Below are 18738 nucleotides of genomic sequence, written 5' to 3'. Positions count from 1 at the left end.
GCAGACCGAGATATGGCTACGGCTACGATGGCGCCTCGGAGGAGGGCAGGCGCAATTACCCAGATGGACCGGGATACAATCGCTCAGACTGGCAGAATTACAGGAATGCAAGCAGCTCAGAGCACGTGACCAGCGTCCTCATAATACTCGGAGCAGTTGCACACATCTTTATGTGGGGATGAGTTACAGGGTTTGAGGCATTTCTTGTCACAGAGAGACAAGATGCAGAAAGGATGCAATCATTTTAACTGAGTGTTTGATAAAGAGGAAAATATCTTAGCAATATACTTGGAGAAATATGAATTTTGAGAAAGTTATGACATTAGACCACACACACACACTACAAAAGTAAAACTTAAAAGTAATTATATTCAGCTTTGGCATCAGGAATAAATACAAATTTTAAATATGACATTTAATACAACTGAAACCGCTTTAATTTAAGGGCTAATATTCGCATTCTGTGAAAATATTTGTGACCTGAAATATCATGGGATGGACAAAATAAAAAAAAGTGCTTTTGCTGTTCCTTTCATTCCGGTGATATCATGTAATACTCCTTGTTGGGGTTTGGTGTGTATTTTGGCAGGTATTTTAAACCCTGTCACTCCTTTAAACCCTTTGCTCCTTGTACTGTTTCCAGAGTGTAAATGAATAAATATTTGACTCTGCTTATTCCTGTCCATTTTGTTTGCTAAACCTCCAATAGCTTTCTCCTAATCATGAAGTTCGGTTCTGAATGGGCTGGTCTCCTAGCAACCTGCCATATGTATCATGTGAAGGCCTCTGTGTGCTCTGTGATGTTACCATAGCAATGGTCTTCATTTTGCTGGGGGCACTTTGGAACAGACCAGCAATTGTTTGATCTCTGAAATATTGAAAAGTACTGTACACCACACACTCATGAGGGAAAGAAAATTTAGAGAGAACTACAGAAAGATATGAACTCTAATAAATATTTTAAATAAATAATCAATAAAAAATAATTTATCAGTTAACATATTTTTTTAATTAAACGTATCAAAGAAAATGTATTGTTGTTGATGGTGGTGGTTGCTGTTGTAGATGATGATGATTATGATGTTTTTGTAAATAATATAAATGGTTACTGTGATTAAATAGATCCAAAACATTAAATTCATATGAATTAATACATTGGTTCACATTTTATTTCCCAGGAATAATAATAACAATAGTTTTGTAATTTAACAAAATACATTCATAAAATGCATGCAATACATTTGCCTTGTACTGTATGTTTAAATAGCCAGTGAGGGAATTTCTTTATTTATATATATTCTTTTACATTTTTAGCAGATAAGAGAAACTTCAGTCAAGACTGATACACAACATTTAAAATGTAACTTCACCTTTGGATTCCTAGATTTAGAAAGGATGGGCAATTGTATTCCTTTGTATATAGTCAATGTTGGCAGCACTACTAAGTGCTACTAAAAAGCATAAAGAAAGTAGTGAGTATCAGAAGCACTTCAGAGACACAGTGTCCATTATGGTTATTGGAAGGACTGGAAACTTTCCTTTCATTTGTGTCCTTCTTGTCTTTCTGCCTCTCCATTAAGCTCTCAGAGTAATCCAAGTACAACTCAACACACTTTCGAGCTTTCATCTGCTCAATGAGAGCTGGATAACCAATCTGTATGATACTCACTGTGTCATCATCATTCTCACGAATCACAGCAGCCTTTGGATAATTATTGACAGTTGTAGGGGATGTGGTGTCATTCTTCTCCAGCCCACCTTTCTCTAAGTAGTCTATATTGATAGCTGCATAATCAGTCAGTGGCTCATCTCTTTGAATGTTCTTGTGATCCGCAGAAGTTGTGTCCTGCTCTTTAAGAAGATCATTTCGCTTCATGCATGTGTTCATGGATTGCTCATATGATTGGGGTGGTTGCTTTGATGTGTAGTTTGTTCCTACTTGGTTATTTCTGCCTTTAGAATGAATGCCCTGACGTTCGTACATATAGTGGTTGTATTGACGCTCCTCATGAGGGCTTTTGAATTTGAAGTTGGGGCGTGGAAAGTTTCCAATTCCATAGCCTACAGCCATTCCTGCCATTGCCCCAACGCCTGTGGCTAGTATTGCCTTTTTTGCGAAGCCTTTGGATTTAAGAGAAGGACCATAGCCCATGCTTTTCGCTGTATTGGAGAAAGGGGAGCCACCATTGTCAAATCTACCACCTCCAAATGAGCCTCCATAGCGTGGATTTAGAATCTTATTGTTGGGGTTCCAGTTGGGATATACCCCTCCAATGGAAGGGTGTCCTCCTGGGTATCCTACAGGCTGTCCTGCAGTTCTTACTGGGTAAGATCCACCTGCTGGATGCCCACCAGGGCTGTACCCACTTCTACCTGGATACTGGTTAGAGTAACCCCCTCCTGCAGGATTCTGGTTGGGATATCCTCCTTTGTTGGATCCCCCTCTTCCCGGATACTGATTAGGGTTGCCACCAGCCGAAGGATAGCTGCCACCAGCAGGATAGCTAACTGCTCCAGGATTCTGGTTGGGATATCCTCCTGGGTTGGATCCCCCTCTTCCCGGATACTGATTAGGGTTGCCACCAGCCGAAGGATAGCTGCCACCAGCAGGATAACTACCTGCTCCAGGATTCTGGTTGGGATATCCTCCTGGGTTGGATCCCCCTCTTCCCGGATACTGATTGGGGTTGCCACCAGTCGAAGGATTGCTGCCACCAGCAAGATAACTACCTGCTCCAGGATTCTGGATGGGATATCCTCCAGGGTTGGATCCCCCTCTTCCTGGATACTGATTGGGGTTGCCACCAGCTGAAGGATAGGTTCCACCAGCTGGATAACTACCTGCTCCAGGATTCTGGTTGGGATATCCTCCTGGGTTGGATCCCCCTCTTCCCGGATACTGATTGGGGTTGCCACCAGCCGAAGGATTGCTGCCACCAGCAGGATAACTACCTGCTCCAGGATTCTGGTTGGGATATCCTGCTGGGTTGGATCCCCCTCTTCCTGGATACTGATTGGGGTTGCCACCAGCCAAAGGATAGCTGCCACCAGCTGGATAGGCACCTGCTCCAGGATTCTGGTTGGGATATACTGCTGGGTTGGATCCCCCTCTTCCCGGATTCTGATTGGGGTTGCCACCAGCCGAAGGGTAGCTGCCACCAGCTGGATAGGCACCTGCTCCAGGATTCTGGTTGGGATATCCTCCTGGGTTGGATCCCCCTCTTCCAGGATACTGATTTGGGTTGCCACCAGCCGAAGGATTGCTGCCACCAGCTGGATAGCTGCCTGCTCCCGGACTAGAGCTGCCTCTACCAGGATATTGCTGTCTAGGGTTGCCTGGCTTAATTCCTGCACCAGGATAAGAGGGTTTCCTGGGATAGTTTAGTTGTGTCTTGGTCCCTTGTGATGGCTTATCGGATGGCTTCTTGGAAGGGGTGTTCTTGCTCCAAAGCAATTTCTTTCCTCCTGATGAATTGTGTAGCACTGCCATCAAAACCATAACGAACAGTACAAGTTTGCATAACTGCCCCATTTTAGTCCTAATAAATTGAAACACATTGAGTTAGCATAAACTATATACAAGAGAGAAAGAATTATATTTTCTAAATTTATAAATACTTGTGAAAGTAATTGCTAGAAAATATATGCACTTTAGACATTTCAGATACATTTATAAGAGATCTAAAATATACATCTTATTGTTTGCAAAAGAAAGTCATTAAAATGGAGTCAGTGTTTACTACAGCACTAATGGAGGACCCTTTTAGTGTTTAGGTATTGCACAGAGGTAAAACACAAGAGATTAATGGACAGGAAAGCATAGAGTAATATGGCCCTACAGCACTCTCAACTCTCTGACATTACTCAGACCTTGCTTTCTGAGCTCCAGCTTGAACTGAATCAAATGGGCCTTTGCATCAGCTTTTTGGGCCTTCTGGAAGGACACTCTCTCATGGGCCTGCAATGACTTTTGCTCCTCCACTAGAGCTTGCTGGAACCGAGACGCTGTCTCCTTATCCTACCGTACGAGAGAACAGAACCGCAAAAGACTAGTCAGGATCAAGAACAGTAAAATACAGAAGATAAATGCAAAACTGAAACGAGAATGCTTTTAGAGGTTACAGCATAATTTACCTTGTTGTGTCTCTTGGTCAGCTGCTGTCTTTGTAGAGAGTACTGCTCCTTCACCTGCTGTTTGAATAAATGGTACTTCTCCTGTAGATGGCGCTGTTCTAACTCCAAAATAACTGCTTCGCGAGCTTGAAAAGCAAGGAAATGGATTATGTTTAGAATCACATATAACCAAACCTTCTTCTGTATCCTGTATGTATACGATCTACACTATTTATTTACTATTACTGTGCACAGTACATGCAAAATTACTGTGCACATGAAATACCTGAATAACTTAAAAGGGTCATATGACGCGATTTCATGTTTTTCTTTGCCTTAGGAGTGTTAAAAGCTGTTTGTGCATACAGAAGATCCGCAAAAAAGTTGCAAAGATTAAAGTCTCAAACCCAAAGAGATAGGATGTGTCTCAGTCAGTTCCCTAGTTCAGTAGTCAGGGCACTGATCAGGGAAAATCGAGTAATCACTGTCCCAATGTGAGCCAGGGAACTTACTAGTGACCGAATTTGTGTACAAGATATACTGATTATAAGAGATCTAAAAGATACATCTTATTGTTTGTAAAAGAAAGACATTAAAATGGAGTCAGTGTTTACTACAGCACTAATGGAGGACCCTTTTAGTGTTTAGGTATTGCACAGAGGTGAAACACAAGAGATTAATGGACAGGAAAGCATAGAATAATATGGCCCTACAGCACTTTCAACTCATATATTTGTTGTCCATATTACACTTTAGGAGATTGTAGCCCATGAAAATGATCTTGAAATTAAACATACTGTAAAAGCCTAAAGTAAGCATGCTCCTTATGATATTATCTATGGTGTATAGCTATACTTCCAACATAATTATTTCACTGAGAATAAAATTAACAAGCTACTGTACATAAAACATCTTGAAAATAAGTTCATGTATCCCACAAGCGATAAGCTAATTGAGGAATTTTTTTTATTAACTTGCCATCCAAGTGACTGATGCTGTTGGAGATTAATGTCAGACAAAAGATTTCCCATAGGGCAGCTATAAATTTCCCATAGGGCAACAGTAACAAAAGAATACTTCTAAATTAATTAGCATAGCTAAATGTTTGTAACACTCAAACATGTAATATCAGCAATTCCATGTTAGGAGGTTTTACTTCTACTTTTTACTTTTTCTTCAGGCAATATATATATATATATATATATATATATATATATATATATATATATATATATATATATATATATTTATCTTTAAGACTTTAGGTTAAGACTTACATGATTTTGTCATTTTTAATAAAATGAAAGTTAATTTAAAAGGCAATAAAACAGTATTCATAATTATATGAGCTTCAAGTGACATGATAAATGAGAATAAGACAATGAGTCATATGTACATATAAACCAGGATAACATTTTAATGCATTAAATAAAATGAATATTTTCAGTATATATTACATTTTATATTGTTCCCGTTTGTTGCATTCAATTCAAATGTCACATTACAAGCTTTCACATACCCACACGTTTAGTTAAATGAAAGCATGTATCTTACCATAAAGAGGTTGCTATAGAGGAAAACGTCTATCCAGCAGCCCAATAGTAATCATGTTGACTCCAGTCAAGAGACAGATATTTGTCTGGGGTGTGGTTTTATGTAATAATTTTCTCCACTGCCTTACAGACAGCCTAGGCTTATTTTTGTGTGCATGACAATGACTGCTCAAAAGCTTCTCACAAATCCACCAGAATTCATATAATCTGAATAGACTCTTTGTCTAAAATAGTTTGAAGAAAAAAAATTTACACATGGAATTTCATCTTCAGGCTATAAGATACACTTACACAGGATTTATGATTTAGCAGATGTTAAACATATTTACAAAAATATACAAACTCCGGACAAAAATATTTTTCAACTTAACCCAAATGTCCATATTTGAGTATATACTTACCAGGGCTAGTAATGTTTTTTTCTTAGGGGGAATTAAATTTAAAAACAGCCAAAACATTATTTTAACTACTGATACTATTGAACAAACTTAAACTTATTAAAATAATTATTAAAATAACTGTATTTTCCCCATGTGACAAGAAGTTTCATACATACACATATACAATACTGTTCAAAGTACACTAGTCTCTTACCAAGGCTGCATTAAAACTGTAATAGTGTGAAATTTTATTATCAACCGTTTTCAATCTGAATATATTTTAAAATGTTATTTATTTCTGTACTCTTCATTACATGAACATTGTATGTCTTTACTGTCACTTTGGATCAATTTAATGCACCCTCGCTAGAATAAACAAAGCAAAACAGCAAAATCATAGTGACATGAAACTTTCAAAAAGTAGTCTACATTTACTGTTATTAAAGACATTGGGGTTTAGAGTATTTCTTCACTTTGTCAGGAAAAGCTTAGATTATGTAAGAACTTTAAACGGCGAGCTGCATGTCGGTTTTCTGGCTCACTGCTTCGTCTCCTGTTTCCCTCTTTTTCTCTACGTCTGCGAGCGAGGTCTTCTTCTAACACCTGAACAGAAACATACAACGGTCGTCAAGTTTTTTTTCCCAATTAAAAAGCTTTAAACCTCTTAGCTTTACTATTCACTCCGATACCTCTTTTCTACATGCAAGCTTATCTCTCCATTCGTTGAGTTCCAGGGTGTGTTCATCCTCCAGAGTTTTGATCTTTTTCTTCTCCATGTCCACAAGAATTTGGAGCTTCTCATTCTAAAATCCAAACACACAGACTCTGAGAACCACCTTCTTTCAACATAAAAACGCTGCAAGGCTGTTCCCGAGTTGACGTTGATGTACCTGAAGCTGCTGTAGCTCAGCTGCACTGGCATCACATTGTTCCTGCACCACTTTCAATTGGTTCTCATGGCTCTCTTGAAGACTCTGTCTCTCTTGCTTCTGTCTGGCCTCCTCCTCTGACAAAAACTAAGAGGGCAAACCAGAAAAGACCAGTTGCAACTGCTTTGTTTCATCAAGTAGAGGTTTAATTAACTATATGTTGCTTTGTTTCTTCTGAATCCAAACCTGTGTGAGGCGTTGTCGCTGCTCAGGACCGCTCAGACCTTGCTTTCTGAGCTCCAGCTTGAACTGATTCAAATGGGCCTTTGCTTCAGCTTTTTGGGCCTTCTGGAAGGACACTCTCTCGTGGGCCTGCAATGACTTTTGCTCCTCCACTAGAGCTTGCTGGAACCGAGACGCTGTCTCCTTATCCTACCGTACGAGAGAACAGAACCGCAGAAGACTAGTCAGGATAAAGAACAGTAAAATACAGAAGATAAATGCAAAACTGAAACGAGAATGCTTTTAGAGGTTACAGCATAATTTACCTTGTTGTGTCTCTTGGTCAGCTGCTGTCTTTGTAGAGAGTACTGCTCCTTCACCTGCTGTTTGAATAGATGGTACTTCTCCTGTAGATGGCGCTGTTCTAACTCCCAAATAACTGCTTCGCGAGCTTGAAAAGCAAGGAAATGGATTATGTTTAGAATCACATATAACCAAACCTTCTTCTGTATCCTGTATGTATACGATCTACACTATTTATTTACTATTACTGTGCACAGTACATGCAAAATTACTGTGCACATGAAATACCTGAATAACTTAAAGGGATCATATGATGCGATTTCATGTTTTTCTTTGCCTTAGGAGTGTTAAAAGCTGTTTGTGCATACAGAAGATCCGCAAAAAATACTATCCGCATAAAATACAAAAAATTCCCAAAACGCCTCAATCAAACATGCCACCCACATGTCTACATCAGTGTGGGAAGATTTGCATGACACCGCCCAAAAGTATACGCTAAGAAAGAAGGCGTAACTTTTATTCTCTATTATATACTATAATTATAATAATGGCTTTTCTTCCATATCCTGCTAAACAATATTCTGTCTTAAATTATACACCATTTATTTCTGTAAAAAAACTGTTTAGAAAACACATTTTATGTTATTTTATTATTATTATTATTAATTCAGTAAGTTACAAATAGGTAAGTTAAAACAAAAGTATTTAAAATGCAATGAATGGAGGCAGATTAGTAAAAAAAAAAACATGTAATCAAGTGCAATATTGTAATATATCCACTATTCTTAGGGGTCTAAAATAAAATCCAAAGGAAACTGAAAGAAAATGAAAAATTACAGAAATACAAAATAGACATAACCACAGAGATACACACGTATGCACACACATATAAACTGTTGTGACTGTAATAGAGTAGATTTGTGAAATAAAATCAATAAATCACCCACAATCAAGGAAAATAAAGCACACAGAATTAAAAACATCAAGGGCCCTATTATACACCCAGCGCCATGCGACGCAAGGCACAGCGCAAGTGTGATTGCTAGTTTCAGTCTGGCATTTTCCCATCCAGTGCCACGTTGTTTAATTAGCAAATGCATTTGCGCCCATTTGTGTGCCCATGGGCGTGCTGGTCTAAAAAAGAGGTGTGTTCAGGCGCATTGCTAGCGCAATGCTATTTTAAGGAGCTGAAAATAGACTGCACCATAGACCAACTCAAACCTGGTCTAAAGTCTAAAGTCATTGGCGCAATATATATATATTTTTGTTATTTAAAGAGCGCGTTGGTTGAAAATGCACCTCTGGCCGGGTCCACAGTGCGCGTTGACTTTTTCTTATTACACACAGGGATGCGCATCACACAAACATGCCAAATATTAAAAACAAAAAGATTACAGTGTAAAATAATATTATTGTGTAGGCTACATAAATATAAAAATGTAATGATGGAATATTTTATAGATTTAACTAGATTTTCAGACATGTATAAATAAATGGTTTTAAACAAATCCATTCATTTGTTCATTTGAGAAGGTATTTCAATTTTTATTTTTGTAATTACAAATTTGGTTTATGATTCCTTCATTTTATCACTTTGCAAAATTACTAATAAATGCTATTTTCTTTTTTTTTTTTTACATTTTAAAGTTATCTCTCAATTTATTATTTATTGTTAAATTCAAGTATATTTTTAGACATGGATTTGGAAGGATGAACCTTTATTTTTAAGAGTGTATTTTAAAGAATGACCCACTACAGCCATAAATTGTCATTTTTGTACCAATTACATAATAAATAAGTGTATTAGCAGTAGCATATTTACCTCGCTTGAGCTGCTGAGATTTGACTGTAATCTCCCACTCCATGGAAGCCACCTTCCTCTTATGCTCCTGAACGCCCATCTGCAGAGCTTCATTCAGCTCCTGCTGCTGCTTCTGCAGGAACTGCTGCTCCTAAAGCACAAATAGACACACAACTGTTTTCATGCATTTGAGCCTAATGCTGTGTAAGTGTGGGTTAGTGCACCAGTCCTTACCTCTTTAGGGTCTGCTTTCAGTGCACTGCTCTTGCGGCTTAGTTCTTTCTCCTGCTGAGCCTTGAGTCTGCGCGCGTCCTCCCTGAGCCGGGATGTGTGCTCAGCCTCCATCTGACTGCTTTGCTGCTGGTACTGCTTCTCAAGTCTCTCAAGTTCACCGTCATAGTATTGCTTCTTGCTCTGCAACAGGAATAATCATTCAGCTGGGACCCAGGTCATTTTTTGGCAAACAGCTTTATTTCTAGTGCTCATACGGTATATATTTTATTTTATTAATTTAGTCATTTTTATATATATATATATAATAATATATAAAATAATTTCAATACAAGAATAAAAAAAAAATTATATTCAAAATAACTTATTTTTGTACTTCAACTTCAGCTTTATTGACAAGGCACCACTTGTATTTTTCCATTTTTTGTGAGTTTTTAATCTAATATTTAGAATTTATTTGATTTCAGCTTATTTCAATTAACAAAAAGTAATTTAATAGTTTTAGTTTACAATAACAACACAATGTTTTTGCCTGGTGAACAATAGAAATTCAATTTTTTTAAATGAAATTTTTTCATTTGTGTTATGCTGACAAAATTAAATACAAATGACAATTATTATATTAATTATACAATAACAAATATTTTGTTAAAAACAATAAAAAATGAAAAAAAGTGAATTTAGGCAATGCAAAATGAATGTAGAGTATGAAAAATTTATAAATATTCCTTTTGTAATATAAGCAAAGGTTTTGTTTTTGTTTTGTTTTTTTGTTTTTGTTTTTGTACTTTTTTAATATAAAGAAAATTAATTAACTAATTGTTATCCATAAACAAAGAGCATGTTGACAAAGGGGGTTTTGCTCTCAGACAAGAGCCCGAATGGAAACATTTCTTTTTAATAGCATGACTAAAGTTGTAAACTGAGGGTAAAGGGTTTTGGTGCTTGTGGCTTACAGTCATCTCTTGTTCTATGTGACGGAACATCTGCTCTCGCTGCTGCTGTAGCTTCTGCTCAAGCTGGGCATGTTCTCTCTGCTCTTCTCTCTGCAAGAGCTTCAATGCATGCAGTTCCTGCCGTCTGCAATCACCCAAGAAGGTATGAATGTGATACTTCCATTTTTTTATGTCCACTATAAAGCATAAAGATTACCTGTTGTAGCGCATTTGTTGCTCCATCTTGTCCCCCTCGTTAACCACTTTGGAAGTGGTGACACTGACCTCATGGCCATCCACCATAAATTTACGTGTCCTTTTTACGGTTCGCCTGCTTGGGTGCAATTCCTGAATTAATATAAAAAGAGAACAGTTTGTGCATGTTGAATTTGTCTGGTTGTTTATGGCCAGTCATTTATTTCAGACATACCCCTTCAAACCCAGGAGACAGTGGAGCCTCAGTAGGGGAAAGAGGTGCAATTATGTCTTCATTAGATTCTTTTAGTGTGGATCCATTAGATTCATGAGGCAGTATTAAGTCTAAAGTTTTCGAGTCACTTGCAAGTGGCCCTTCTTGCTCATTTTTGTCCTCTTGAACTGCAAACATCACTTGCTTTTTCAGCTTTGCCCCAGGAACTTCTGTTGTATCCTCACCAAGACGGTTCGATTGCTCTTCTGTTACATGCTCTATATGATTAATATTTGTTTGAAGCTCTTGTTCAGGTTCCTCTCCTATCGTTTTAGAACAGATTTCTCTTGGACTTGCGCTGTTTTGATCACCTGCGGCATCTTCTTCTTTACCAATGGTGATCTTTTCTCCTTCAGAACTGGTGTCTTCTTTTTTTTGACATGGTATCTCTGGCATTTCTGAATCACCGGTCGTCTCATCTTGGGTTGGTATTTCCATCTCCTCATCAGATTTTCTCGTGTTGTCACTGTTTTCATTTCTTGAGTCTAAATCTTCATGATCAGCCTCCATGTTAACATCTTTTTTGTTGGATGAATGATCCTCTTCCTCTGTTTCTGTACAAAGATCTTGGTCTTTTTCACAGCTTTCCGTTACTTCTGACTTTTCATTTCTTGAGTTGACATCTTCACAGACTATCTCAGTAGTAATATGCTCTTGGTTGACGGCTTCACTGACATCTTCACACTCTGCTTTCGTGGAAACCTGATCTTCATCGCTGGTTCTATGTTCTTCTATCCCTACATCAACATCCTTGCCATTTTCACTGCTTTCCTCTTTTGATGCATCCCCGGTTCCTCCATCTGTCTCCAGTTTTTCTGGTTCTTCTACTTCTTCAGTTCTTCTGTCAACACCATCATTTTCTGATGGTTCGGTTGTCTGTTGCGTTTTTTTGAGGTCAAGAACTTTATCAGGAAGATTATTAGAAGTCATCTCTTGAGAAAAATTGCAAGTTTTCAAAGGACAGGCCAAATCAAGGTACTCATATTTATAATTTCCCTCATTCCTTTCAGTTTTTTTAGCTGCTGGTGTTTCCAAGCACAAAGCTATAACCGGTGTGTTCAGTGGGCGTGCTGTGTCTTTGTCAATAATAGCAGGTTTCTGGAGTGATTTCCAAAATGTTTGGTCATTGTTTCCTGAATCATCAGACTGGATCTTCATATTTTCCTCTTCAGCATCAGTGTCCTCCTTGGTAAGATCTAGTGTTTCCTTTTCAGAGGAATCTTTTGGTAACTCTGTTTGTGGTGGTGTGTTTGAGTTCTGAGCTTCCTCCTTGTTAGTTCCTACTTTAGCTTCCTTGTCTTTGGTGTCAGCAGCCTCATTACTTGGAGCATCAACTAAGTCATATGTTTGCTCCTTCAGTTTGTCAGTGCTTTCTATTTTTTTGCCATCTGAGGGGCAAGTTCCCACAGTTCCCACAGCTGCACTTAAAAGTTCTGAGCCCTTATTTCCTTGAACAAGCGGACTGTCACCCCAGAAACCAGATTTGCGGCGAGTGCCACCGGTCAAAAACGAGAGGAGATTTCCTGGAACTGAGAGGCGTCTTGCCCTCTTCTGAGCTTTTTCTATGGCCTGGGAAGCCCTGCGGGTTACTTTAACCTCAGGTATTGGCTCTAAGTTGGTGGGAGATTGAGGAACAGCATCTGGAACTGAGGTCTTCTGAGGACTCTCGGGTTCTTTTGGTCCTTGTTCTTCAACTGCTTGTCCTGGTTGTTGCACTATTTGCTCTGACTCTGCGGCGATCATCTCCTTTGCAGGACACTGGAAATCTATCAAAGACTGCAGATTACAAAGATACAGAAAAAGATGTATTAAGCCATGAAACCATGCTACATTTACTAGGATTCTTTGATGGATAGAAAGTTTGAAAGAAGAGCACTTGTCTGAAATAGAAAGTATATTTGAACATCATGTCATTGACTTGTGTATTTACCTCAGCCTCTATGACCTCGGTAACCTCTGCTTTGGCCTCAGCGATGAGTTCTTTAAGGGCTCGTCCGTCTCGTCCCGCATAAGAGAAAGGGTGGGCCATGAGCTGTTGGGCTCCCCAACGAGACTCAGGGTTCTTCTGCAAGGTCCTCCGTAGAAAATCTTGGAAATGTGATGACCTGGCGGCAAAAATCAGGATAAAGTTTAAGCCTAAACCTCAGCAGTACTAGAGAGGGGATGAAGAAGTGGCGACCCACCATTGGCGAGGATTGGAGAGTGTGGGTGGTGGAGATTTGGTGATCTTCAGCAAGACCCTCATGGGGTTGAGAGAATGATGAGGAGGCTCCATCTCAGCAGCCTCGATTAAAGTGATGCCCAATGACCAGATGTCAGCTTTAGTCGTGTAGGGATTGTCCTTAGACGTTTCACACATAATCACCTCAGGCGCCATCCTTTAAAGACAAAATATTTTGTTCTAATGTTCTTTGGCAGGAGGGTTGTTTTCAGTAAAGGAATCACCATTAACGTAATTAAATTATGCTTCTTTTTATGGCGTCCAATAGGTTAGACTTTGCTTTCAAGGGAGAGTTCACCCAAAATTAGCATTCTTTCTATTACTCAGCCTCATGTTGATATGTATGACTTGTATAAATGGTGACAGAAAAAGCATTTGACCAAACGTAAAGGGTCTCACCAATATGGAGTTCCAATGAAAGTTGATCGTTTTTGGAAGGTATTATCATTTTTTGCAGACACACCAAAGTCAGCTATATGAAAAATAATATAAATAAATACAGCACAGACTGTATTTAGAGTGTATTTAGGCCTAGAAAATGTGAGAGAACAGTATATCTGTACCTAGTTTGACCTGTCCATCCATTGTGAGCAGAATGTTGCCCGCCTTCAGGTCTCTGTGTATAATGTGATGCTGGTGCAGGTAAGACAGAGCCTGAATAGACTGACAGCACACCTCACTGATCTGCTGCTCTGTAAGGCCACGCTCCAGTTCTGAAACACACATGGTACGGATAAAGTATGAAGTAAAGTATAATGCCACACAGATACTACCATAAATGATTAGTGAAGTGTCAGGTCTGTTCCACACCCACCCAACATGATATCATCCAGAGCTCCTCCAGGACAGTACTCGATCAGGATCTAAAAAAAAAAAAAGCATACAGACTCTAAAGAAAGTTAAAACCTTTCAAAACTTTCAAATCAATGGTAAAACTATATATACAAAGGCCATTTGAAAGTAGCAGAAATTTGTGCAAAGTCCTTCCAAAAGAGTTGTATTCAATATTTATAACAAAATGGAAAAAATGAAAAATGTTACTTTCTTCAAATGTTTTAATAAACATCAGCTCTTGGCACATAAAAGTGGTTTGGAAAGAAATAAAGAACAAAAAACACCTATAAAGAGATGTTCCTTACCCACAGCCAGCCCTCAAAGAAGATTGCGTCCAGCAACGAGATGATGTTTGCATGGCGACAGGATGCTAGGATGTCGATCTCAGTGATGAAGTCATCCAGCTGCTCTTCACTGCGCACTTCAATCACTTTAACAGCTGCCAGAACCCCCGTAGTCTGATTGTGTGTCTGAGATCAACAGTATATACTGTAACACTTGCCTTTGTCATTTCTAATAAAAGTGCAAGAGAGTAATCAGAAGATATAAAAGCTGGGAAGCAGAACTTGACAGCTATACAGCTGCAGGCTATGACGCAAAGACATGCACACTGCAAAGATGCTGAAAGTTGTAAAGTTGCAAGGTGCAAATCATTTTCAAAAATGGCTATAGAAAGAAAGGTTGATTTTAATGGGCTTGAAATCGCTAACAGGAAGCCATCTTTGATCTTTTGCATTTTGGTTTAACAGGAAGTTGCCTAACCACAATGTAGCCCTAAACCCCCGTTTTCTATCACCTTAACCTATAAATGAAAAAATGTGCATGAATATGTTTTTCATATAGACACTGTCTTATCTTGTAAGTTCCGTATGTGTTACAAAATATAATTACTTACCTACAAGGCCCTTAAAGGGTTAGTTCACCCAGATAGCAAAATTATGTCATTAATAACTTACCCTCATGTTGTTCCAAACCCGTAAGACCTCCGTTTATCTTTGGAACACAGTTTAAGATATTTTAGATTTAGTCCGAGAGCTCTCAGTCCCTCCATTGAAGCTGTGTGTACGGTATACTGTCCATGTCCAGAAAGGTAAGAAAAACATCATCAAAGTAGTCCATGTTACATCAGAGGGTCAGTTAGAATTTTTTGAAGCATCGTAAATACATTTTGGTCCAAAAATAGCAAAAACTACGACTTTATTCAGCATTGTCTTCTCTTTCATGTCTGTTGTGTGAGAGAGTTCAAAACAAAGCAGTCTGGATATCCGGTTCGCGAACGAATCCTTCAGTTCACCAAATCGAACTGAATCGTTTTAAACTGTTCGCATCTCTAATACGCATTAATCCACAAATTACTTAAGCTGTTAACTTTTTTAATGTGGCTGACACTCCCTCTGAGTTCAAACAAACCAATATCCCGGAGTAATGCATGCACTCAAACAGTACACTGACTGAACTGCTGTGAAGAGAGAACTGAAGATGAACACCGAGCCAGATAAGAAGAATCGAGGAGCTGATGATAACTGCGCATGTGTGATTCAGCGTGAAGCAGACCGACACACAGAGCGTCTGAACCGAACTGATTCTTTTGGTGATTGATTCTGAACTGATTCTGTGCTAGTGTTATGAGCGCGGGTAAACCGAAGGCTTGAATCAAGGGCAATCATCGCCAATGATGCCATTACGTCGAGCGCAAAAGAACCGGTGAACCGTTTTCTTCAACCGGTTTATTGAATCGAACTGTCCGAAAGAACTACTGGTGATCCGAAAACCGATGCAACCGGTTCTTGACTCGTGAACGAGTCAGTCTTTTGTTCGTTATGTGGCTCGGCTCGGTGTTCATCTTCAGTTCTCTTTTCACAGCAGTTCAGTCAGTGTACTGTTTGAATAAATATATTACTCCGGGATATTGGTTTGTTTGAACTCAGAGGGAGTGTCAGCCACATTAAAAAAGTTAACAGCTTAAGTAATTTGTGGATTAATGCGTATTAGAGATGCGAACCGTTTAAAACGATTCAGTTCGATTTGGTGAACTGAAGGATTCGTTCGCGAACCGGATATCCAGACTGCTTTGTTTTGAACTCTCTCACACAACAGACATGGAAGAGAAGACAATGCTGAATAAAGTCGTCGTTTTTGCTATTTTTGGACCAAAATGTATTTTCGATGCTTCAAAAAATTCTAACTGAACCTCTGATGTCACATGGACTACTTTGAAGATGTTTTTCTTACCTTTCTGGACATGGACAGTATACCGTACACACAATTTCAATGGAGGGACTGAGAGCTCTCGGACTAAATCTAAAATATTTTAAACTGTGTTTCAAAGATAAAGGGAGGTCTTACGGGTTTGGAACAACATGACGATAAGTTATTAATTACATAATTTTGCTATCTGGGTGAACTAACCCTTTAATGGTTTAGCTCCTGCGTACCTAACAAGTCTTCTACCATGCTACAATCCATCACGCTCCCTGAGGTCGCAAAACTCTGGACTTTTGGTAGTTCCTAGAACAGCAAAGTCTACTAAAGGAGGTAGAACTTTTTCCCTTTTGGCTCCCAAACTCTGAAATAGCCTTCCTGATATCGTTCTGGGTTCAGACCCATTATTATTCTTTAGCTTGAGTTGAACAAATGATTTTTGCTGGGTTGGAACAGCAGCTACGCTAATTATGTCTTTATTTGTTTCTCTGTTTATGCCACAGGATTTACACAAGCTCCAGTCTGGATCTAGCCCTTACAAGTGCCTGAGATGACCGAACACCTGAAAAGAGATGATGCAGACCCCTCAGAGGACCTCAGATGATGCCAACCCTGAAACAACATAAACTACCCTCATAAGTGACCCTTTAGAGTGAAGGGAGCACAGCTAACTCAACCATAAGAACTCACAGAGCTCCAGGGAACGGCCCAGCCTATATTATAAACTGTACACAGAGCTCTCAAATCCTTGGTTCTCGGATTGAGAAGAGATCTCACATGCTCCATCCGGAAATGGCAGGCTCAAAAGTGACCCTCCCGCATTGAAGGAAGCACCACCAAGCTCACATGGACAGCCTTGGTAGTAGAGCCCTATAGTCTCTCAGATCAAGTAGAGAACTCACTTACATTCTTGCTCTGGAAGCAGCAGGCTCAAGAATAATCCTCCCAGTGAGGAGAGCACTGCTAAGCTTGACCATAAGAAGCATCTGTCTACAGAGCCCTGACAGTGGACTCCTTCTGTGACCTCCAACAGCTCAGTGTACGCAGGGCAGGAGGGCTGAGAGGACTCAGTCTCAAAATATTCATCCACATCAGCGATCTCCTGCTCCTTTAAACGAGCGTTTAAAAGCCTATGACATCACTACTGCGTCCTCTAGCGGTCGCTTTGAAGAGCGCCTTCGGTGTCTGACGCATCTATCTTTAGATGTTTGCATCAGACACCGGTCATGCTGAAGGCGTTCTCCACAGAGACTGCTAGAGGTCGCAGTTCGAGCTCCCTCGGAAGGGAACTGGCAAGATTGTTTCTAAAATGGGAGTTCCTCAATATGAAATATTTTTTTATTTAACTGAGTTCAGAGTGTCTGTGATGTCTGTAAATCGCAAAAAAAATCCTGTAAACAGCAGCACTATTTCTCATGTGATATTTCTATATTTGTGCATATTTATATATTTCTTAGTTATATTTCGATTTATACCTAAACATGTCAATGGAGTCAAACAGTCTGACAAAAGTTACTATTTTTAAAATGTGAATCATTCATTGTTATAACTTAGAATGAGCATGAAACATGGAAAGAGGTATAGGATATATATCAAAAAAGATATAATCACTTTAGCTGACATGCCAGCCTGAAGAAGAAGGGATTTCCTTGAAATGATGATTTGATCAGGCTGTGCCAATTTAAAGGCCTAGACTTGTTTTTATTATTTTTTTAAACACTCACTGCTTTTAAGGAACCCTAAATATAAACCCTTAAAAACAGTTTGCATTAAATGACCCGATCAATTATATTTCATATTATTATATATTATATTATACATTACAAGTAGGTTCTGTTATTTTGCATTATTTTGCAGGGAACTGAACCTCTGAATCATGATTTAAATCCCTTACCTTAAACACCTTCCCAAATGCTCCATCTCCCAGTTCTCCCAGAGTCTCCCACGTCTGGTGTGGATCCACATCCCTCTTCAAGTTTTCAAAGTGCCGGATTCTTTTTTTCTCCACACCCAACCGAAAGATGCGCATCAGGAGGGAGGTCATGGCTCCCTCCCTTTAAATTCACCCCAACAACTGAAGAAATCCCAGTCCCTTCAGCTAATCAGTGGTCTTCAGCGTCTCATTCCACAATTAAAACCCCTGCCCAAAATAAAAACAGCACAGAATACAACAGTCTGAATCTCTAAAGGGCAGAGATGCTTTTGATTGTCACGTTGCTCCTCATGCGCACCTCACGACAGGAAGCTGCAAGTAACAACCACATCCTTCAAAAATATGTCACAATAATGTGTAGGACGCACTCTTCTTCTGTAGAGATGTATTTAGTTTGTGTTATCTATTGTGGTGTGTTTTTCAGCAGCCAGTCATTATGCCATCATTTGTGTAAGAAAGCATATGATTTCGATACAGATATGAATTTTTGGTTTCAGGGTGAAAATATTGTGTTCAGTTTTATATAAAGGTAGATTGCTTTGTGCAGTATGCATTGAGTGCACATGACCCCGTTCTTATGTGTGTTTAAGTGCTTAAGTGTATAAGAGGATCCCCAAATTGTACATATTTACACCTACTAGCTCAAAATCACCCACTTCATAAATTAAAAAA

General features: G+C 39.0%; 2 protein-coding genes across 2 annotated transcripts; both read right to left on the bottom strand.

Annotated features, from left to right (window-relative positions):
* Nucleotides 1–1168: 1168 nt before the first annotated feature.
* prnpb (prion protein b) lies at nucleotides 1169–5790 on the bottom strand. The gene is made up of 2 exons (XM_059544555.1): nucleotides 5668–5790; nucleotides 1169–3539 (listed from the first exon to the last, which is right to left on the bottom strand). Exon 2 carries the CDS (start codon nucleotides 3530–3532, stop codon nucleotides 1442–1444), a length of 2091 nt encoding a protein of 696 aa, XP_059400538.1. The 5' UTR covers nucleotides 3533–3539; nucleotides 5668–5790; the 3' UTR covers nucleotides 1169–1441.
* On the bottom strand, nucleotides 5512–18371 carry LOC132132223 (serine/threonine-protein kinase 10-like). The gene is made up of 17 exons (XM_059544554.1): nucleotides 18028–18371; nucleotides 14237–14401; nucleotides 13912–13960; nucleotides 13661–13810; nucleotides 13497–13569; nucleotides 13060–13254; nucleotides 12807–12981; nucleotides 10838–12652; nucleotides 10625–10755; nucleotides 10429–10552; nucleotides 9476–9655; nucleotides 9263–9392; nucleotides 7464–7588; nucleotides 7162–7347; nucleotides 6937–7062; nucleotides 6736–6849; nucleotides 5512–6649 (listed from the first exon to the last, which is right to left on the bottom strand). Exons 1-17 carry the CDS (start codon nucleotides 18175–18177, stop codon nucleotides 6524–6526), a joined length of 4014 nt encoding a protein of 1337 aa, XP_059400537.1. The 5' UTR covers nucleotides 18178–18371; the 3' UTR covers nucleotides 5512–6523.
* Between the last annotated feature and the right edge of the window lie 367 nt (nucleotides 18372–18738).

Source organism: Carassius carassius, chromosome 49 (genome assembly GCF_963082965.1).
Source record: "Carassius carassius chromosome 49, fCarCar2.1, whole genome shotgun sequence".
NCBI lineage: Eukaryota > Metazoa > Chordata > Actinopteri > Cypriniformes > Cyprinidae > Carassius > Carassius carassius.
Note: the sequence above shows the minus strand (reverse complement) of the source record. Positions and strands in the feature narration are given on the sequence as shown.

Coding starts and splice junctions, on each gene's coding strand:
- prnpb (XM_059544555.1), bottom strand. CDS start 3,532: ATGGGGCAGTTATGCAAACTTGTACTGTTCGTTATGGTTTTGATGGCA.
- LOC132132223 (XM_059544554.1), bottom strand. CDS start 18,177: ATGACCTCCCTCCTGATGCGCATCTTTCGGTTGGGTGTGGAGAAAAAA. Junction 12,982..13,059: donor CTCTCCAATCCTCGCCAATG/GTGGGTCGCCAC, acceptor TTTTGCCGCCAG/GTCATCACATTTCCAAGATT. Junction 7,348..7,463: donor TGACCAAGAGACACAACAAG/GTAAATTATGCT, acceptor CTCGTACGGTAG/GATAAGGAGACAGCGTCTCG.